This window comes from Delphinapterus leucas, chromosome 6 (genome assembly GCF_059928025.1).
Source record: "Delphinapterus leucas isolate spDelLeu-1000000601 "Yukka" chromosome 6, BTC_Dleu_Yukka2, whole genome shotgun sequence".
In the NCBI taxonomy this organism is placed as follows: domain Eukaryota; kingdom Metazoa; phylum Chordata; class Mammalia; order Artiodactyla; family Monodontidae; genus Delphinapterus; species Delphinapterus leucas.
In genome coordinates, this window is record NC_143134.1 from 28,637,545 (window position 1) to 28,654,455 (window position 16,911).

General features: G+C 39.8%; 1 protein-coding gene across 1 annotated transcript; it reads left to right on the forward strand.

The window, feature by feature from the left end:
- The first annotated feature begins 1,847 nt into the window (after positions 1–1,847).
- DIRAS2 (DIRAS family GTPase 2) lies at positions 1,848–3,017 on the forward strand. The gene has a single exon (XM_089912911.1). The coding sequence runs from the start codon at positions 1,990–1,992 to the stop codon at positions 2,587–2,589; it is 600 nt and encodes a 199-aa protein (XP_089769037.1). The 5' UTR covers positions 1,848–1,989; the 3' UTR covers positions 2,590–3,017.
- The last annotated feature ends 13,894 nt before the right edge of the window (positions 3,018–16,911 follow it).

The following is a 16,911-nucleotide window of genomic DNA, read 5'->3' on the forward strand; positions in this document are numbered from 1 at the left end:
TTAGATAGTTTTTTGATTACTATCCAATTAAAGTTCTATTCATATTTTTGATTTCTTCTTGTGTCTGCTTGAGTAGTTTCCATCTGTTTCATCTGAGGAATCTAACTTGTTGGCTTACATTTGGTCATGCCCTTGTAATCTTCATTTCTGCAAGATCAGTAATGTTTCCTCTTTCATTCCTGATTTTAATAATTTGAGTCTTTTCACTGTTTTGTTTGTTCAGTCTAGTGCAAAAATTAATTTTGTTGATATTTTCAAGAAAACAGATTTTGGTTCTATTAATTTTTTCTGTTGGTTTTCTATTCTTTATTACTTTCCACTGTAATCTAATCTTTCATTTTTCTTCCTTTGGGTTCAGTTTGTTCTTTTTTTAAAAAAATTGTAACCATTTAAAACATCAAAGTATAGTTAACTTAAAATGTTGTGTTAGTTTCAGGTGTCCAGCAAAGAGAATCAGTTATACATACATAAATATATATGTATGTACGTCTATACATATAGATGCTTCTTCGGTTTTTTGCAAGGTTAGGGATACCAAGTGCGCACAGAACAGCTGAGTATTTAATTGAGCAGATTTGCAGGCAGATGTACATGGTGAACTCAGAAAAAAAATCAGGAGATGAGATGCCACAGTCCTGGGCTTTGATCTGATCTGTAGACATTAGCTGCACATACCCATTTCCTTCCATGGCTAATTATATTTAATTTTTACTGGTCTCTGAGAATGACTTTGAGCAATGCCTTTTATTACTGTCCCTTGGTTACTCTAAGATTAGAAAAGTGAAAGTCAGCACAATGTTGCCTGGAGAAAATGGGTTCCATGCTTCACATTACCGTATTACATGTCTACTTTGTTTTAAAAATGTTGGCTGTTTCTTGACTGTCTACTTTTTTGCATGTCATATGTCCTTTCTTACCAAAGAAGGAACGGGATGAAAGATGTTTGATAATCTGTATGTCAGGAAACGGGTGATGTTTGTGATGAAGGGAAACCCCATTCTACTCCATTTTAATGACCATTAATAGTGGTTTATATCACTGTCTTAGTAACACTTGACTTCTTATAATTCTTAAAAATAGAGCACCCATAATCATTTTAAATTTGATTAATAAAAGGACCCTCCAAGCTTCTTAGTTAACTGTCAACTTCTACTGCTAAATGAGAGTCCACACCATGGCCTGAGTAGTGCCCAGGCCCCTGTGACCAGCTCTCTGTCCAGCAACCTGTGGGACAGCTGCCTGTGGGACAGAGATACTGCAGTTTGCATCCCTGCCTCACCTCTCACTGGCTGTGTGAAGTCGGGGACATTACATTTCCCTATTCCTTCTGTGTTTCCTCATTTCACAACAGGGATAATGACACCAGTTCTGCAGGCTGGTGAGGATTTCATGAGTTAATATAAACACTGAGTAAAAATTGCATTCTCCTTGCCTTTAACCCCCTCCTTGTACTTTTAAAAAATTACATATTATGACCAGTGTATTGGGTGTTCACAGTACTTCAGTTTAAATAGTAGAGATCTGCTGTGATTGTGATTGTGTGTGTGTGTGTGTGTGTGTGTGTATGTATGTTGGGGCTTGGTTAATTTCCATCTCCCCATTACCTTTCCTGGATTCTGCTTCCCTTGGGCTGACTTGGCATCTTTTCCCTGAGCACAGGGTGATGTGAGAGCAAAGCTGCTCAGAACCATGGTCCAATAAGGAGGAATAGACTGGCTCCAGTTAGCCACTCAGTAGATCAATAGCCCTGTTGAAAACTGGGGATTAGCTATAATTATTGGATTTAGAATTACAGAATTATAAAATGAAATTTGAATTGTTCTTGTGTTGGGAAAGTGAAAGCAAACTGTACCATTTCAATTTTGTTTTAAGCTATCAAGAGAGGGTAAAGCAACCTTTTCCTAGATTTTTCTTTTACTAATTCTCTCAAACAACATCTGGTTCCTTTGCTAGGTGCTTCCTAGTTGATCGTTGGAGCCCTCAAGCAACATGCCAGAGCAGAGCAACGATTACCGGGTGGCCGTGTTTGGCGCAGGTGGCGTTGGCAAGAGCTCTCTGGTCTTGCGGTTTGTGAAAGGTACATTCCGGGAGAGCTACATCCCCACTGTGGAAGACACCTACCGGCAGGTCATCAGCTGTGACAAGAGCATCTGCACCCTGCAGATCACGGACACCACAGGCAGCCACCAGTTCCCTGCCATGCAGCGGCTGTCCATCTCCAAAGGGCATGCCTTCATTCTGGTCTACTCTATCACCAGCCGGCAGTCCTTGGAGGAGCTCAAACCCATCTATGAACAAATCTGTGAGATCAAAGGGGATGTGGAGAGCATCCCCATCATGCTTGTGGGGAACAAGTGTGATGAGAGCCCGAACCGCGAGGTGGAGAGCAGCGAGGCCGAGGTGCTGGCCCGCAAGTGGAAGTGCGCCTTCATGGAGACCTCAGCTAAGCTCAACCACAATGTGAAGGAGCTCTTCCAGGAGCTGCTCAACCTGGAGAAGCGCAGGACCGTGAGCCTCCAGATCGATGGGAAAAAGAGCAAGCAGCAGAAGAGGAAAGAAAAGCTCAAGGGCAAGTGCGTGATCATGTGAACTCCCTCCCGTGGGAGCAGCAATTGTGTGTCTCCCTCTCCTCCCCTCCCCCTCCACGTGAAACCCACAGTCGTCAGGGTAGCATGTCAGATGCCCACGTGTTAAATATTGCATTTTGACCGAGATGTGCGCTGTTGTCCTCAGAGGGCATTTTACACTACCACCAATAAGCACCCCCTCTCCAGAATCAGGGAATCTGACAAATGCTTAAAATGAAAACTAACATGCTCAGCATCACAGGGAACCGAATGGGGTGCCAGACATTTCTGGAGGCATCGTTCGCCATCAGGAGGCATGAGGGCTTGTGCCCTCGGAAGCAGCGTGTGCCGATAGGGGGAAATACTATCTGCATACATGTGAGAGCATGTTAACCCAGAGCTGCAAGCACCACCCCAGACCAGGCATCCCCTCTGCTCAGAAGCCAGTGACAACCCTTGGGGAGGGGAGGGGTGGGAAGAGGTGAGAAGACCAGGCCAAAGTTGTTCGGTTCCATGGTTCTTTTACTGAATTAAAAATAACACAGCCTCTCTACCCGCCAGAGGATGTTCACTGTCAGTTCCCAGCTGACCTGTGAGCCTTGCCACTCTGAGGGGAGGTCCTCACCTCACTAAGTCAGGTTATTAGCAGGTATTGTTTTAGCCTTTTAGGGTATTTCTTTTCACATACAATGATGAATTCACTAAGAGTGTGCTGCTCTGTCAGAAATTCTTCAATTTCCATTTAAAATGTTTGCATAAGGATATTGTGGACAATACTAAAACATTGCAATAACGCTCCTGTGTGTTATATTGTGAGAATTTTAGAAATGTGAAGTTTCCTTCCTTTGACCCATGAGGGGTATAACTCTTCCAGCCCTCAGATTTTAAATAAAAGCAATTAAAGTAGCTATTTTTTAGACATTTTTGTCCTCCAACATGATTTTCTTCTTTTCAATAACTCGATCTGTATCCAACTGGGTAAAAGCCAACAAAGGCCATCCGAAGACCAAAAGCCACATCCATTTTCTAACAGACACGGACATGTCTGTGCCATACTTTGCATCTTAATGAAATACGTTGAAACAAAGGTTGTTCACTGTGTTTTTGATGATTATCTATAACGAGTATATTCCTGGGAAATGCATTCAAGTAATAGATTATCGTGCATGTTCCATTAGAAATGTCTTCTGAGAGCTGTTCAATGCAGGGTTCACTCTGGAAATGATTATCTTTTCCTCCTAATGATCTTGTGTGCATCCTCAATCCTTCAAACCAAATTACGGCCACTGCTGGTTCCTGCATGCTAGGTGGAAATGGGTCCGGCAGGCTCTGTCACAGGCCGGGCATAGCCCACTCAGCTTATTCTTCTGCCGTCCTCAAGGCTGCTTTGGCTCTGCTTCCCGAAAATTCCCACTGACAGAGCCTGTAAATTCTCCTGTTTGTTCCAGTCTGCATCCCACTCTGGCCTCCTCTGGAATTTTCCCTTTCAGCACACCTTCCTGTTGCCTGCCTGGCAGGCAGAGAGAGTGATGCCCTCAGGATCATGTAAGGGGAGCTTCTCGGCTTCTGGGCAGCAGTGCCTAGCTGGGGCAGGATGGTCAAGTTCGGACGTTTGCACGTACCCTTCTCTCCTGCACTTGCTGTGTCTTTCCTGTGCCTCCTGCTACAGCAACTATTGGGCAGTTCTGTGCTCTCAACAGATCCTAAATTAACCTTTTTCTGGTTAAATTTTCTTGCCTTCATCTCATCCCCTCTCCTCTGCTAATAACTCATCCTTGTGATGTACTTAGTGTGTGGGAGGTACTTTGAGAACCATTGGCTCCATGGTCAGCCCACCTCTCTGGCCTCCTAGAACAGAACTTGGACAGGGAGGGTAGAGAAGTGGCCTGGGTGCCACCAAATCCCTCTCCAAGTCCCAATGGACACACCTTCTGATGGGCTCCTTCTGTTCCAAGTGGCTGTTCCACAGCCTTCACAGTGAGATCTCATTGGTGTGTTTTCTAGAACATTTGCTTTTCAACTTGTCCCTACCTTTTTTTTTTCTATTTCTATTCTCAAAGAGATGTCATCCATTTGTAGTCTGGATATGGGTTAAGTGGAAGAAGAAACAGGACTTCATGGCCAAAATGAACTTTAGAGATCTTGGGTGGGTTAAACTAATGGTGAAATGTGATGTCTGCCACAGGCTGTAATGTCCGTAAGGCTCCCAGTGTGTGGGCTCCCTGTCACTGCCCCATTCTTCCTAATCCAAGTTAGAAATTCATTTAGCCCTCTCAAGGCAGTGTCTACATTTTTAAGTGTTTACAGCGTGATCAATATGAGAAGCTTGTAATTATTGAAAATCTGATCTCATTCAGGACCCATTTTCTTCCTTTGTATTTTGCCTGTGAGTTTATTGGAAGGCCATTGATGCTTCAATCATGGGTCTTTATTCTGAGATCATTTTTTATGAACTGCACTGAGGATATAGATGATTATCTCAAAATAATATTTTAGGAGCTCCCCAATGGATATTCAGGAGGAGTTAGTCCCACTGAACCAGATGTTTTTAGCATTTATGTGGGCCAGTCCCCGAATAAGTAGTTGTGGTTCTTGAGGACACGTCCTGCATTGCATATGGACACAGAAGATTTTGACCTTGCCACAGTAAGTTACAAAACTCAAAATATTGCTTTGAAGATGGCACTCCAGGAATAAGCTTGGGGCTCCATGGGTCCCGTTCTGTCCCTGCCATTCCCTCCTCCATCTGGTGACAAGCCATGGGCGTGCCCTGGGCATGCATGCAATACAGCAAGACCAACACAAGAGCAATATTGAATTGTTCATTAGATCTAAAATTATATATATATAAAATATATATAATTTATCTTCCTGCATTTTGAAGTATAAAGTAGTACATTGTACATATCTGTAAGCTAGTATATTTGTTTCACCATTTGTAATATTTAAGAAATGCTCTCTTTATAGAACAGAAGTATTAAATATCCCCCAAAAATGCTCTGTGATACTTAGTTTTTTTTTCAAAATTTGTAATGTGTTGCTCCTACATAAGCTCTCTGGAAATGTCCATAACTAATGGGACACACGTAAACCCTCAAAGATCCATCCTGGAATTCAGTGCCCCACAAAGACAGTGTGTGGACAGAACATTTACAGAGCATGACTTTTATACATGTGGGATAGCAATGTGTATATTTATATTTAAGGTGTATTTACTGTTACAATTCCATTATCTATTTTATTTACAGTTGTAAAAATCATTCTTGCATACAAGTTTCTAGTTGCCAGTGATATTCTGAAAATAAGAATATTAAAATAAAGCTTCGGTTCTGACACACGGCTGGAAGGTGGTGGTATTTCTTACTCTTCAGGGCATAGCGGGTCTGTGATGGTCTCACCCTAGTTCTTCTACAACTGCTTTCTTGCACCTGTTGACCACATAGGAGATTGTCAAGCCCTGCAGGTCTGGGCTGCCCTGCGGTGTTCTAAGGAAATTTCCTCATTGTTTGTCACTGGGCTGACATGATGCTCCGGGCAGAGTGAGGTGAGAGGGAAGGAGTAGGGTCAGGGCCCCTCCTTGGCTTAGAATAGGAGTAGTGAAGTGGAGAAAAACTCCTCTTTAATCCTGTTTCCCCCAAATCTCCTGGCCTCCTCAGGAAAGCCAGGCTGTTAAGTGGAGTTGATGTACAAAGCCCCAGCACTGTTCCCGGGCACAATTTCTGTTTGACAACCTTGGTCCTTACTCCCTCTTCTCAACACCAACTATAAAATAAACCTGACTTTTGATTTTGAAAGACAACAACTATCAACACAACAAAACCATCATTCAGCCACTGAATAGCTAGATGACTGTGGGCAGGTTCTTAACCTCCCTGTGCTTCTGCAAAATGGGAATCATTAGCAGCATGAGTGGCCGTGAGAATTAAATTAACCATAAGCACAAAGCAGTTGGAGCGATCTTGTCACATTTTGAGCCTTCAATGGAAATAAACCCCCTCGGACTATGTAAGACTCTTTCGAAGGTCTGTGGCAGTGTGAAAATTAATCTATGCAGATACAGCAATCAGCCAGAACCTTTCAGTTTCTTTAAGCCTCTTTAACAGTTTTCTCCAGTCTGGCTCTCGGCACACTCCACCCCTCCTCCCCCTCCCAAGATCATTAATACTACATTATTCAGGGATTTCTCCATTTACAGAAATAATTAATAACCAGCAGGCCCCATTAGGCCCCATTAAAGGGCATCCCATCCAGTGCTTATCAAGCTTTAACGTGCAAATAAAGCACTTGAGACCTGTGCTTCAGCAGAGTCTGAGTCAGCAGGATGGGGTGGGGCCTAAGAATCTGCACTTCTAACAGGTTCCTAGGTTCTATGGATGCTCCTGGCCCACTGACCACGGTTTGAGTAGCAAGGTTGTAATCTACTTATACTCCAATTTTGTTGCACATTGGAATCATGTGGAGTTTTGAAACTTGTTGATACTGTTGGGGAGGAAAAATTTTCCTCTACCCTTCTAGGTTCTTCTGGCTGGCCTATAACAGGGAAGAGCCAATTCTGACTCCTTGTTGGATATGTTTCTTTTACTTTAACCTTTGCTTTGCTTTGCTTTTGTTATTATAATCACTGTCTATAGCTGTAAGCATACATAATGGCCTGCCACATGGAACCATGCCCCTCTGCCTGACTGTTAAACTAAAAGGCCCACAGAGAGACATTCTGACCCTGCCCACCTGTGAATGGCTGCAGAAAAGAAGAAATTAACACATCCCCTCCGATTTTGCAAGATAAATGGCCTTTTTACTTTACTCCCTCACCTCCTCCCTGTCTCTGTTCTATAAAAAAAACTGGCATCCAGGCCCCAATAAGATGGTTTTTTGGGGACCCTAGTCTGCCATCTTCATGGTCTGCTGGATTTCCAAATAAGTCACTATTCCTTGCCCCAACTCTTCGTCTCCCTATTTATTGGCCTGTCGTGTGGCGAGCAGAGCGAGCTTGGACTCAGTAACAGTCCTAATAATTACATTGACATGAGAGTAACAGGAGAAAAACAAAATTTAATTATGTATAAAACTAGTTAGAACCAACTAGGCCCAAGAACCAACTAGGTAGAAGATTGGATCTCCAATAGACCTTGAGCCTCATTATATGCTCACTGTAACACATTTGCATGCTAAGTGATACACCCACAGGTGCCATGAGAGTTCTGAGGCTGACCATAAAAGGCCAAAAACTGGGAGGTGGCCCAATTCCTGGGAATCCCCACCCCATCTTCTAAATTGTTAGAATGTTCCTCCCCCTCATTAGCATATGTAATTACCCAGCCCATAAAAGTTAACCACCTCCATACCCCAGGGCCACTCTCACTTGAGATAGCCTGCATTCACTTTCTGCCTATAGAATGTGTATCTCTCTAAGTAAACTCGCTTCCACTTTACTATGGCTCGCTCTTGAATTCTTTCCTCATTTGGCAACCCGCCCCAGGAACTCTTCCAACTCGCAGGAGAGATGGGACATGACCATTCTCCCGCACCCCCTTCTCCAGCAACAGAATCTAATATCCACAAAAGAATATTACTGAGACAATTTTCCTCTCTCAACATCACCCTCATTTTTACCAAAGAGAAACAAATTAAGATTAACTTATTTGAAAAATGAGTCTAGTTTCATTACACTTGGCCCGGCCATTTACATAAGTGCAGCAAGAATAGTGATTGACCACATAGACTCTTTTATTCTGCTTTGCTGGAATTTTTCATAAGGAATCCCAGATTGAACTTTTAAATGCTTCACAAGACTAGGAGGCAAAGCTAAGGACTTGTTTGTCATCAGATTTCCCCTGCAATATCTAAAGGTTTGGGTTCATTCCTTTGATTTTGAGGTCCACAACATGTTCAGAGTTTCCTGCACTTGCCAAGAAGTGACCTTCTTTACCTGGTTAGGCTATCGGGAACCCTGTAAGCAAGGTACCAGACTTTTTTCAAGGGGCTTTATTGGCTCCATTAAGTCAACCTTAGTTCCTTAAACCTGTTTAGTCATATCTGAGTTTATGCATGCCTCTCTCAAAGGCATGACATCCCAGTCAAAGCCTTGGTAATATAGCCAGTGCTTCCAATTGTGTCCTATTATAAAGAGAACAGATTCTTAGTGAACTTATGCAAATAACTATATTGCCATAAAGAATACTCATTGAATTTTCAAATTCTGGAGGAATCAGGTAGGGAGAAAAAGGTAAATGTCTGCTTCAAAGGAATAATTTACCAAACTTCTGTAAGTCATAATTTAAGAGGAAAGTTTTCCATATATCTGGAAAACAAAACATTAACAAAAATTAACAATGTTTCAAACAAAAACGTCGTAAAATTTATAATCATCCTATTCATTCAGTCCCATGTAATTAATTCTTGTTGATCTTGATCTTTAGTTAGTAGTTTTATGAAGCCATCTGTTTCTCTATTAGTGTTTTGTAACTTCTTACCTAGTTTAGTGGTACAGTCTGAAAGTTAACAGAGACAGTATTTTAGAATATGTTAAGAGTCCTTTCCATGAATTTCTCTGAAGATGAAACATACTTGAAAAAGCGAAAAGACTTAAAAATGATCATGATTATCAAATGAGAATTCATTAATGTAATTGACAAGGAAATTTGGTTATTTTTGTGACACACATTTTAAAATAGTAATTAGAATTACAAACAATATTATACTAGGACATATCAGATTTTTAGGAATTTTATATATTTTCTAGAACACTTACATTAATAACATTTACCCATACAATATAACCTCAGAAGGTTTATTATCACTTATTTGATAATGTTTCCCATGTAATTTAACATATCAAATACACCTAATTAGTTTAATCTCTCTCCTTTTGTAAGTAGAGAGAATATATCCTTTGGGATGCTCCAGGTGCCCTCTAGAAATTCTCAAAGTTAGTTTTTGGTCAAAAAGACTTCATTTAGAATTTGATTTTGGGGGAAGTTTGTCAAAAATATCAGAGATTTTAGAACACTTGGCCAAATAGGATCGTAATTTATTGTGAAACAATACTTATTCATTTAACCATGACAACGAAGACTTCACAGGCAAATACAGAAGGTTAAATAGTTGTACAAAGCTTTAGCATTTTAATATAGAAAAGATACAATTTTTTTTAAATGATCAAAAAGCCAATAAAGGCAAAACATAGAATCTTTGTTTTTCTAGGCAGATTACATTAAAGAAAAAAAAAAAAAAAACAACTTTCACAAGAGCAGACCAATAGTCCAATAAACCTTTTTCTTTTAGCAGATGAAGGAAAATTAAGGCTTAGTTTTACCTAAGTACATTATTGATATTAAAGCTTATTTTTAAAAACTTTATAACAAATTCATTGATCACACATAAACTTTCTTTCTTAGATTCCTTTTTCATACACCTTTTACAACTTTCTATGTCCATTTTAGTTCATCCCTTGTTGTATTTTTTTACCATTCAGCTTTATTTTAGGAAAAAATTATTTTATTTTCCCTCAACAAAAATGCATCTTCATATCTCATACCTTTTCTAACCAAAAACACATCCTACTTTCCTTGCATATAAAGTTGTTTCCCTTATTATTTTCAGTAGCTTTAATCATATATGTTAATTAGCATTCTTAACACTTAGAAACTTTAATTTCTAGTGAAAACTATGAAGTAAGCAATTGTGAACTATTACACCAACAGTCTTTAGACTGGCAAATTTATGAATACATTCCATAATTTCTAGAAACATACATTTCATCATAGCACAAATTTTCAATGTGGCATATGTCATGTTTATGAATAGACTAAAATATCTTTAGACTCTGTAATAAGAAGTCAAAATTAGATAGACTTGTTCAGCAATTAATGTCTCAGTATTTCATCTTATCTGAAAATTATCAGACATTTAATAAATCCCCATCATTTCAATTAGTAAAATTCTAAGGGTGGAAGTTAAAGAGATTTGGGAAACTAAATGGATATATCATAAAGCAATTAACTTAACTTAAAAAGTTCACCTAAACATTCTTATCTTATTTACATCTATTTAATTCATTTTTAAAAAATAATCATACTTAGATTACTCCTGAAGATTGAAGATTTAACAATACATTCAAGCTATTAACCATCACCTTATTTTTCTTGATGACAAATTTTATGACAGAGATAAGATAAACTTATTTGAGTTTTAGTAAACCTAGGTAGAAAAAAAGTGTTATACTTAATGTTGATAACTCTAAAGACATACCTGTATTAATTAAACCAACAAACTTAAACTAGATTTTATTTACCAAAAATTATCGTAGATCACATAAATTTGAAAAACATATGGGTTAGTTTCTGTTATATTTATGAGATTTAAATATACTTAATTGATAAGTGCTTAATTTTAAGCCAATTAAATAGAGCTCTTTTACAAATTAAATTTGGCAATTGTACCTGAAGGTAGAAAAATACCATATCTATAATACACATACATAGACATACAAACACAAACAGAGATCTTATAGCTTTCATTTTAAAATTTCAGTCATGAATTACATATAACAATATAAAACTCACTAGTTTATAAATAACAGTTGGAATAAGTTAAGTTTACATGTGCAGATGGCTAAAGCTTTGTACTCTTTATGGGGAAGACTTTTAAGCTTTGTATTTGTCTTCGACAAGTAATCTTAAGAAGGCCAAGCACTAGATTTTGGACAAGACAGTCTTTCCAACAGTATGTATTTTAAAAAGGCAACTCCCCCCACCACCTCACTTTTTTTCTTCAGTCTGGGCAGATTTTTAATTACCTTCCAGTATGTTTACATAGACATGGTAAAATTTACAACTTCAGAAGACAGAAAGAATGCAAGTTTTCTCTTAGGAGTTGGGGTGTATTTGACTATTATAGAAGTCTAGCGTAATTACTATTTAAACTTTATCTTCTTTTTGTTAAGTACAGACCAATTGTACATCCAGTATCCTGATTTTTGTAATATCTGCAAATGTGTGGTGGTAAATAGGAAAATGTCTGAGTGGATTCTGAGATATTTCAGAATTATGCTTTTGTTTTTCTAAAGACTCAAGTAGTAAATTGAATATTGTTGATTTTACACTTTTTTGCATTTCTATAAGCTGTCTTCAAAGAATCAGGTAGGCTTTTTCATTATGTTTAAACGAGGTTGATTTGCTCACTCAATCACACTATTTTGAATTTGCCTTTTTATATCAGGGAGAAAACTTACAGCTAAGATGGAAATCAAAATATTTTTATGTTTTTTATGTTCTGCTGTCTAGAGGACATTAATTATTTGGGATGGGGGTCTAGGATATATCTGCAAAGGACATTGCGTAGGAAGACCTGAAGCTGGAAAGCCTGATTATAGGGCTCAGCAAAATGGAGGACAGGAGGGCAAAACCTTATTGTCCATCCTGGGTGCTGCTGCTTAATTTATTTCCTGGTTAGAGCACTAATATGAGTAACCTGTAGACTTTGGTTCTAGAAATTAGGCTGGAGCTCTCTCTGTAAAATCTGTAGAGAAAGGGAAGTTAAAATAAGCAGCTGGGTGTTTAAGGCTTTTCCGTGAAAGGTGAAGGAGTTTTGGGAGTTAAGGGAATTTGCTGAGGAGATGGGGCTATACTTTAAGAAGGGAAATTTATATTGGATGGGAACTTCAATTTTGTTCTAAGTTTAATTTCTGTTCTTTCATCTTGTTAGGGAGTCTGTAAGGTTAGCTGTTATATTTCTTTGTATCCACTTTTTAATTTGGTCTGTCCACAGACACCAATAAGACAATTGTAAAACATATCAATTTAGATTTTCAATTTAAAGGGTTATCATCTGGCTATTGGCACGCTGGATCTTAATAGTGACCCAAACCAATAATAAGCCTTTTTATGGCTTAACCAAGGATGCAGGAGGCATCTCACAAAAGAGTTCAGCCCTCACAAGATTCAGCAAGTTCATTCTCAAAGATAACCTGAGAAAGCAAAAACCTTAATTGCACAGGGGGTAAGTAAGTATGGTGCAGTGAAAATGGTGTCTCAGGTCTCACAGGGAAACCATGAGATGTGTCCAGTTACAAATCTAATAATCTATGACACCAAGCAGGTGCTAATGGAATGGTATTTTCCAGCACTCACAAAATAACGATAGTTGAGACAACAAAGGCCCCTGATGGACTGTGACCCTTTGCGACAAACTCCCCTGAAATCTGGCACAGCCAGATAAAGAGAGTGCTGCTTCTGACTTTGTGTCTTGGAACTCCAGTCTATTCATTCATCTGGCCACCAGATGCACCCCAGTAAGCTGCACCTCCCAAATGGCAGAGGCCAGAAAATATATTCTCACTGGTCACAAAGCCAAGGTCTCAGAACATAAGGTAAAATAAAAGGAAAAACCTCATCTAGTTTTTACCTAGGAGACCCCCAGCAAAATTTATCTAAACAGATGTGGGTCTGATGAGATCCCTGAACGTACCAGAGGTCGGCTTGAACAGTAGCCTTTTGGGGCCCATGCCAGCGTTCTGCCCTATTTTTTTTCCTCCTTATGATGAACAACACAACAGAGAAAAGGGAAAGCAGCGACCATCTCTAGGGGAAAAAAAGGGATGAATAAGTGTACTCGTTACCAAATTTTCACCAGAGTTGTTAAATCCAAGGAACAAACTCCACAAATACTTTCTGCTAATCTAAATTTAGAAAAAGAAAAGGGTGGGGTGGGAGAAATTGGGAGATTGAGATTGACGCATATACACTATTGATACTGTGTATAAAATAGACAGCGGAGGGGAACATACTGTATAGCACAGGGGACTACTTAATACACTGTGCTGTCTTAAATGGGAGGAAAATCCAAAAGGGAGGGGATCTACATATATATATGTATATATAGCTGATTCATTTTGCTGTGCAGTAGAAGCTAACACAACATTGTAAAGCAACTATACTCCAATAAAGGTTACAATAAATAAATAAATACATTTAGAAAAAGAGAAAAAGGACTCTCACCACTTCTACTTCCACCAGACCTTGCAAACAGAGATTCAGGGGACTCATGCGATGAGAATTCTTACATTCTGTGGCATTTTGTCAGAGTTCCCAGAATCTCTTTATCTGCACCAGTCCTGAAAGAAAGCACTTTCCAGCCAGTGAAGATCCTACCAACTAAACCAATTGTTGGGAAGGAGAAACTTTCCTCTACATTTCTAGGTTCTTCTGGCTTGTCTGATAATTAAGTTGACACGAGGCAGACTAACAGGAGGAAAAGCAAATTTAATTATGTACTTATAGGGGCTCCATAGGAATATGAGGCCCAGAGAAGTGACCAAAGCGGACAGCTTTTATACCTTTTAGACAAAGAAACTACTGACATGACAAAGAAACTTAGATTTGGGTACTAATTAGTGAAGAATCTAAGCAGAGCTTGCTTACACACTGGGCCCTGAATTCCCTATTTCTGGTGATAAAGGTCTCTCTGTACTTCCTGGTGCAGGGAAGCATACCTTTCACATTGGAGATTTATTTCCTGCTTTCAGGGGGACAGATGAGGGTCAGAGTGTCCTTCTTGCACTGGCTTTTTGCTAAGGAACCTTAATTCAAAATAATCAATATGCCACTTTGACATATTTTGCCACGGCCTGCCCTGAGCCCCATCAATATCCATGCCCTACCCCAGAAATCATGATTTAGTAGGTCTGGAATGTGGCTTTGGCTTTGGAATGTGGGATAAATATTAAGAACCACTACTGTTAGCCAGGTTTAATTGGGAAGGCCTGTCAGCTTCATAAATTTCCTGGGGTGGGGGAGATGCTTATTAAATTAAGTTCCCCTTCAATGAGTATTTTCCAGGAATCAAACTGGTGAAATTGGTGTGAGGGTCATAACCTCCTCTATGTGTAGCATCTCCCAAGATTGGCATTGAGAGGAAATTATAATCCAGGTAGAGAGTGCCCACCCACCGCACCACCTAGAGCAGTTTGGTCAGCTCTAACTGTGAGGTGATCTCACTGGCCTTGGGTCTGAACTCCAGCAGCAGTCTGGAGTGTCCCATTCTTACCTAGCTCAATCCCAGCATGCCATGCACTCCATTCTTGACAACTCCTCATGTTTCTTCAGTACCTGCAAATACCAAAGTCCCATGGCCCTCTTATCAATCATGCCTTAGCTCTGCTGATTTGCTATTGCCCTGATTCCGATAACATGAATGTGATCAGTGCTCAGTGCTTCTTACATTCAACACTCAGTGGCTACCTCATTCCTTTGACTTGAGGCGATGGCTCTGCCCCACAGCTGTCCTGCTGCAGATGGGATATGACCTCGCATGCTCTCCTATTTTCACATTTCTGTATTTCTCTCATTTGCTTTCCCATTCCATTACTTTTTCCTAAGTGGAGATAGAGCCACTCATAATGAATTTACAATGAAATTTCTGCAGTTTCTTAATTAGGGGCAACAAGGGATATAAAGTAGATGTGAAATGGTTATTTCCCTCCTGTCAAAATTCAAGATTACATTCTTTGTGGTTCGTCTAATAACAAAGACACATAGTTTCAGGAAGTACCTCTCCAAGTGCTCAATAGCCCCCAGTCAACCATAGTAATAAAATAGCCTTCAGAGTTAGATACTATTGATATAAGTATCCCCAATACCCCAATAAGACAACCACAAGGTAAGTATCAGGCACTCCATGGAGGGTGAGGAAATGAACTTTAAGATATCGTTGTCACTGTAAAACTGACAACATACAATTATAAAGTGGGTGTGTCAAAATTCATTACTTTCACCATGCTGTTTGTTCTGCTCAGAAATCCCTTCTTTCTGTCTCCTGGTCCCATCCTTGCATATTAAAATCTTTTCCTATATTAAGGCTGCTATCCAAAATCTCCTCTGTGAAGACTTCCCCAGTCATTTAAATCAAAAAAGAATTCTCTCCCTATTCAGAATTCCTCTTGATTCATTTTTTCCTGTCTTTTCTGGCTCTTATGACATGTTTTGTTACTCTGAATTGATTTTTGAGTCTGTCCGGATTTGTTCCACACTATTTAACCTGAAATCATTGCTGAACTCTCTTGGCAACCTGAACCGTACTTTGGACCAGGAATGCCCTGTAAACACTTGTTAGAAGGAGCAGCCAACCCCACCTGATCACTCATGGTGGGATTCTGTGCAGTTCTACAAACATTTCCATCCTCCCACTATGGATAAGGGTAGGATTGCACTTCCTGGTGCTCTTATCATCAGGTTGGATCTGACCATTTCTGGCCAAGGCATGTGCATGGAAGAAATACCTGTCATTTCTAGGCTGGAGCATTTAATCCTCAACAAGGGGCCCTTCTGAGCTCTGCTTCACTTCTCGCACAGGAGTGGCGATGTTCCAGACAGGGGTTGGTCCATTGGCCTGCATCTCAGAGTGAGGACAAGGGTGAGATGGGAGCAAAGCCCCCTGCTAACCTGCAGTGTATACATACCCCAAGGGAGAAATAGACCTTTGTTATTTTGTGTTATTGGATTCTGGGGGTTGTTTGTTATAGAAGTGTAACCCACTCTGTCTTGACTAATACATTATTCCTGGTTTATGATCTCAAAGATTAGCATTTCCTTCTCATCAAACTTTTCCTCTTAAAATAGCAAGTGAATAAATAAAACCTCTACAATACAAATAAATATGGTACTATAAAGGATGAAATTCTTAGAACATGCCAGAGTCACACTTGTAAAGGTTTTTTTTTTTTTTTTTTTTTTTGCGGTACACAGGCCTCTCACTGTTGTGGCCTCTCCCGTTGAGGAGCACAGGCTCTGGACGCGCAGGCTCAGCGGCCATGGCTCACGGGCCCAGCCGCTCCACGGCATGTAGGGTCTTCCCAGACCGGGGCACGAACCCGTGTCCCCTGCATCGGCAGGCGGACTCTCAACCCCACCAGGGAAGCCCTCAAGTTTTGTTTTTTTTAAATTTATTCTCCTTTGACAGGTTATTAAAAAAAATTCTCAAATTTAGGTTGACTAATGTCAACTAAAAATGAATTAGTTTACATAAATTATGCAAAAAAGTTGGTGCATCGGAGGCCACTTCAGGCATTCCAGGATGTCTTGCTTTTGCCCCATAAGCCAGTATGATTCAAAATGTGGTCAATTGAGTAGCCTGTAGGGATTTTCATAGTTTTCAAGGGAAAGACAGTGAAACAGTTTTTGTTTAATTCTATACAATTTACAAATGTGAACTATAAAACAAATTGACTTTCACAGAAATCCCATTGAGATCCTAATAGTTGTGTTCTCAGTAGCTGTTCCAGAGGCAATGGGATTTGCCATGTTCTCTGGGCAGGTATTAGGCACTTCACCTTTGCTAGTGTGTTTTC

Bases quoted from the DNA above. Each gene is read 5' to 3' on its own strand.
- DIRAS2 (XM_089912911.1), top strand. From the start codon at position 1,990: ATGCCAGAGCAGAGCAACGATTACCGGGTGGCCGTGTTTGGCGCAGGT.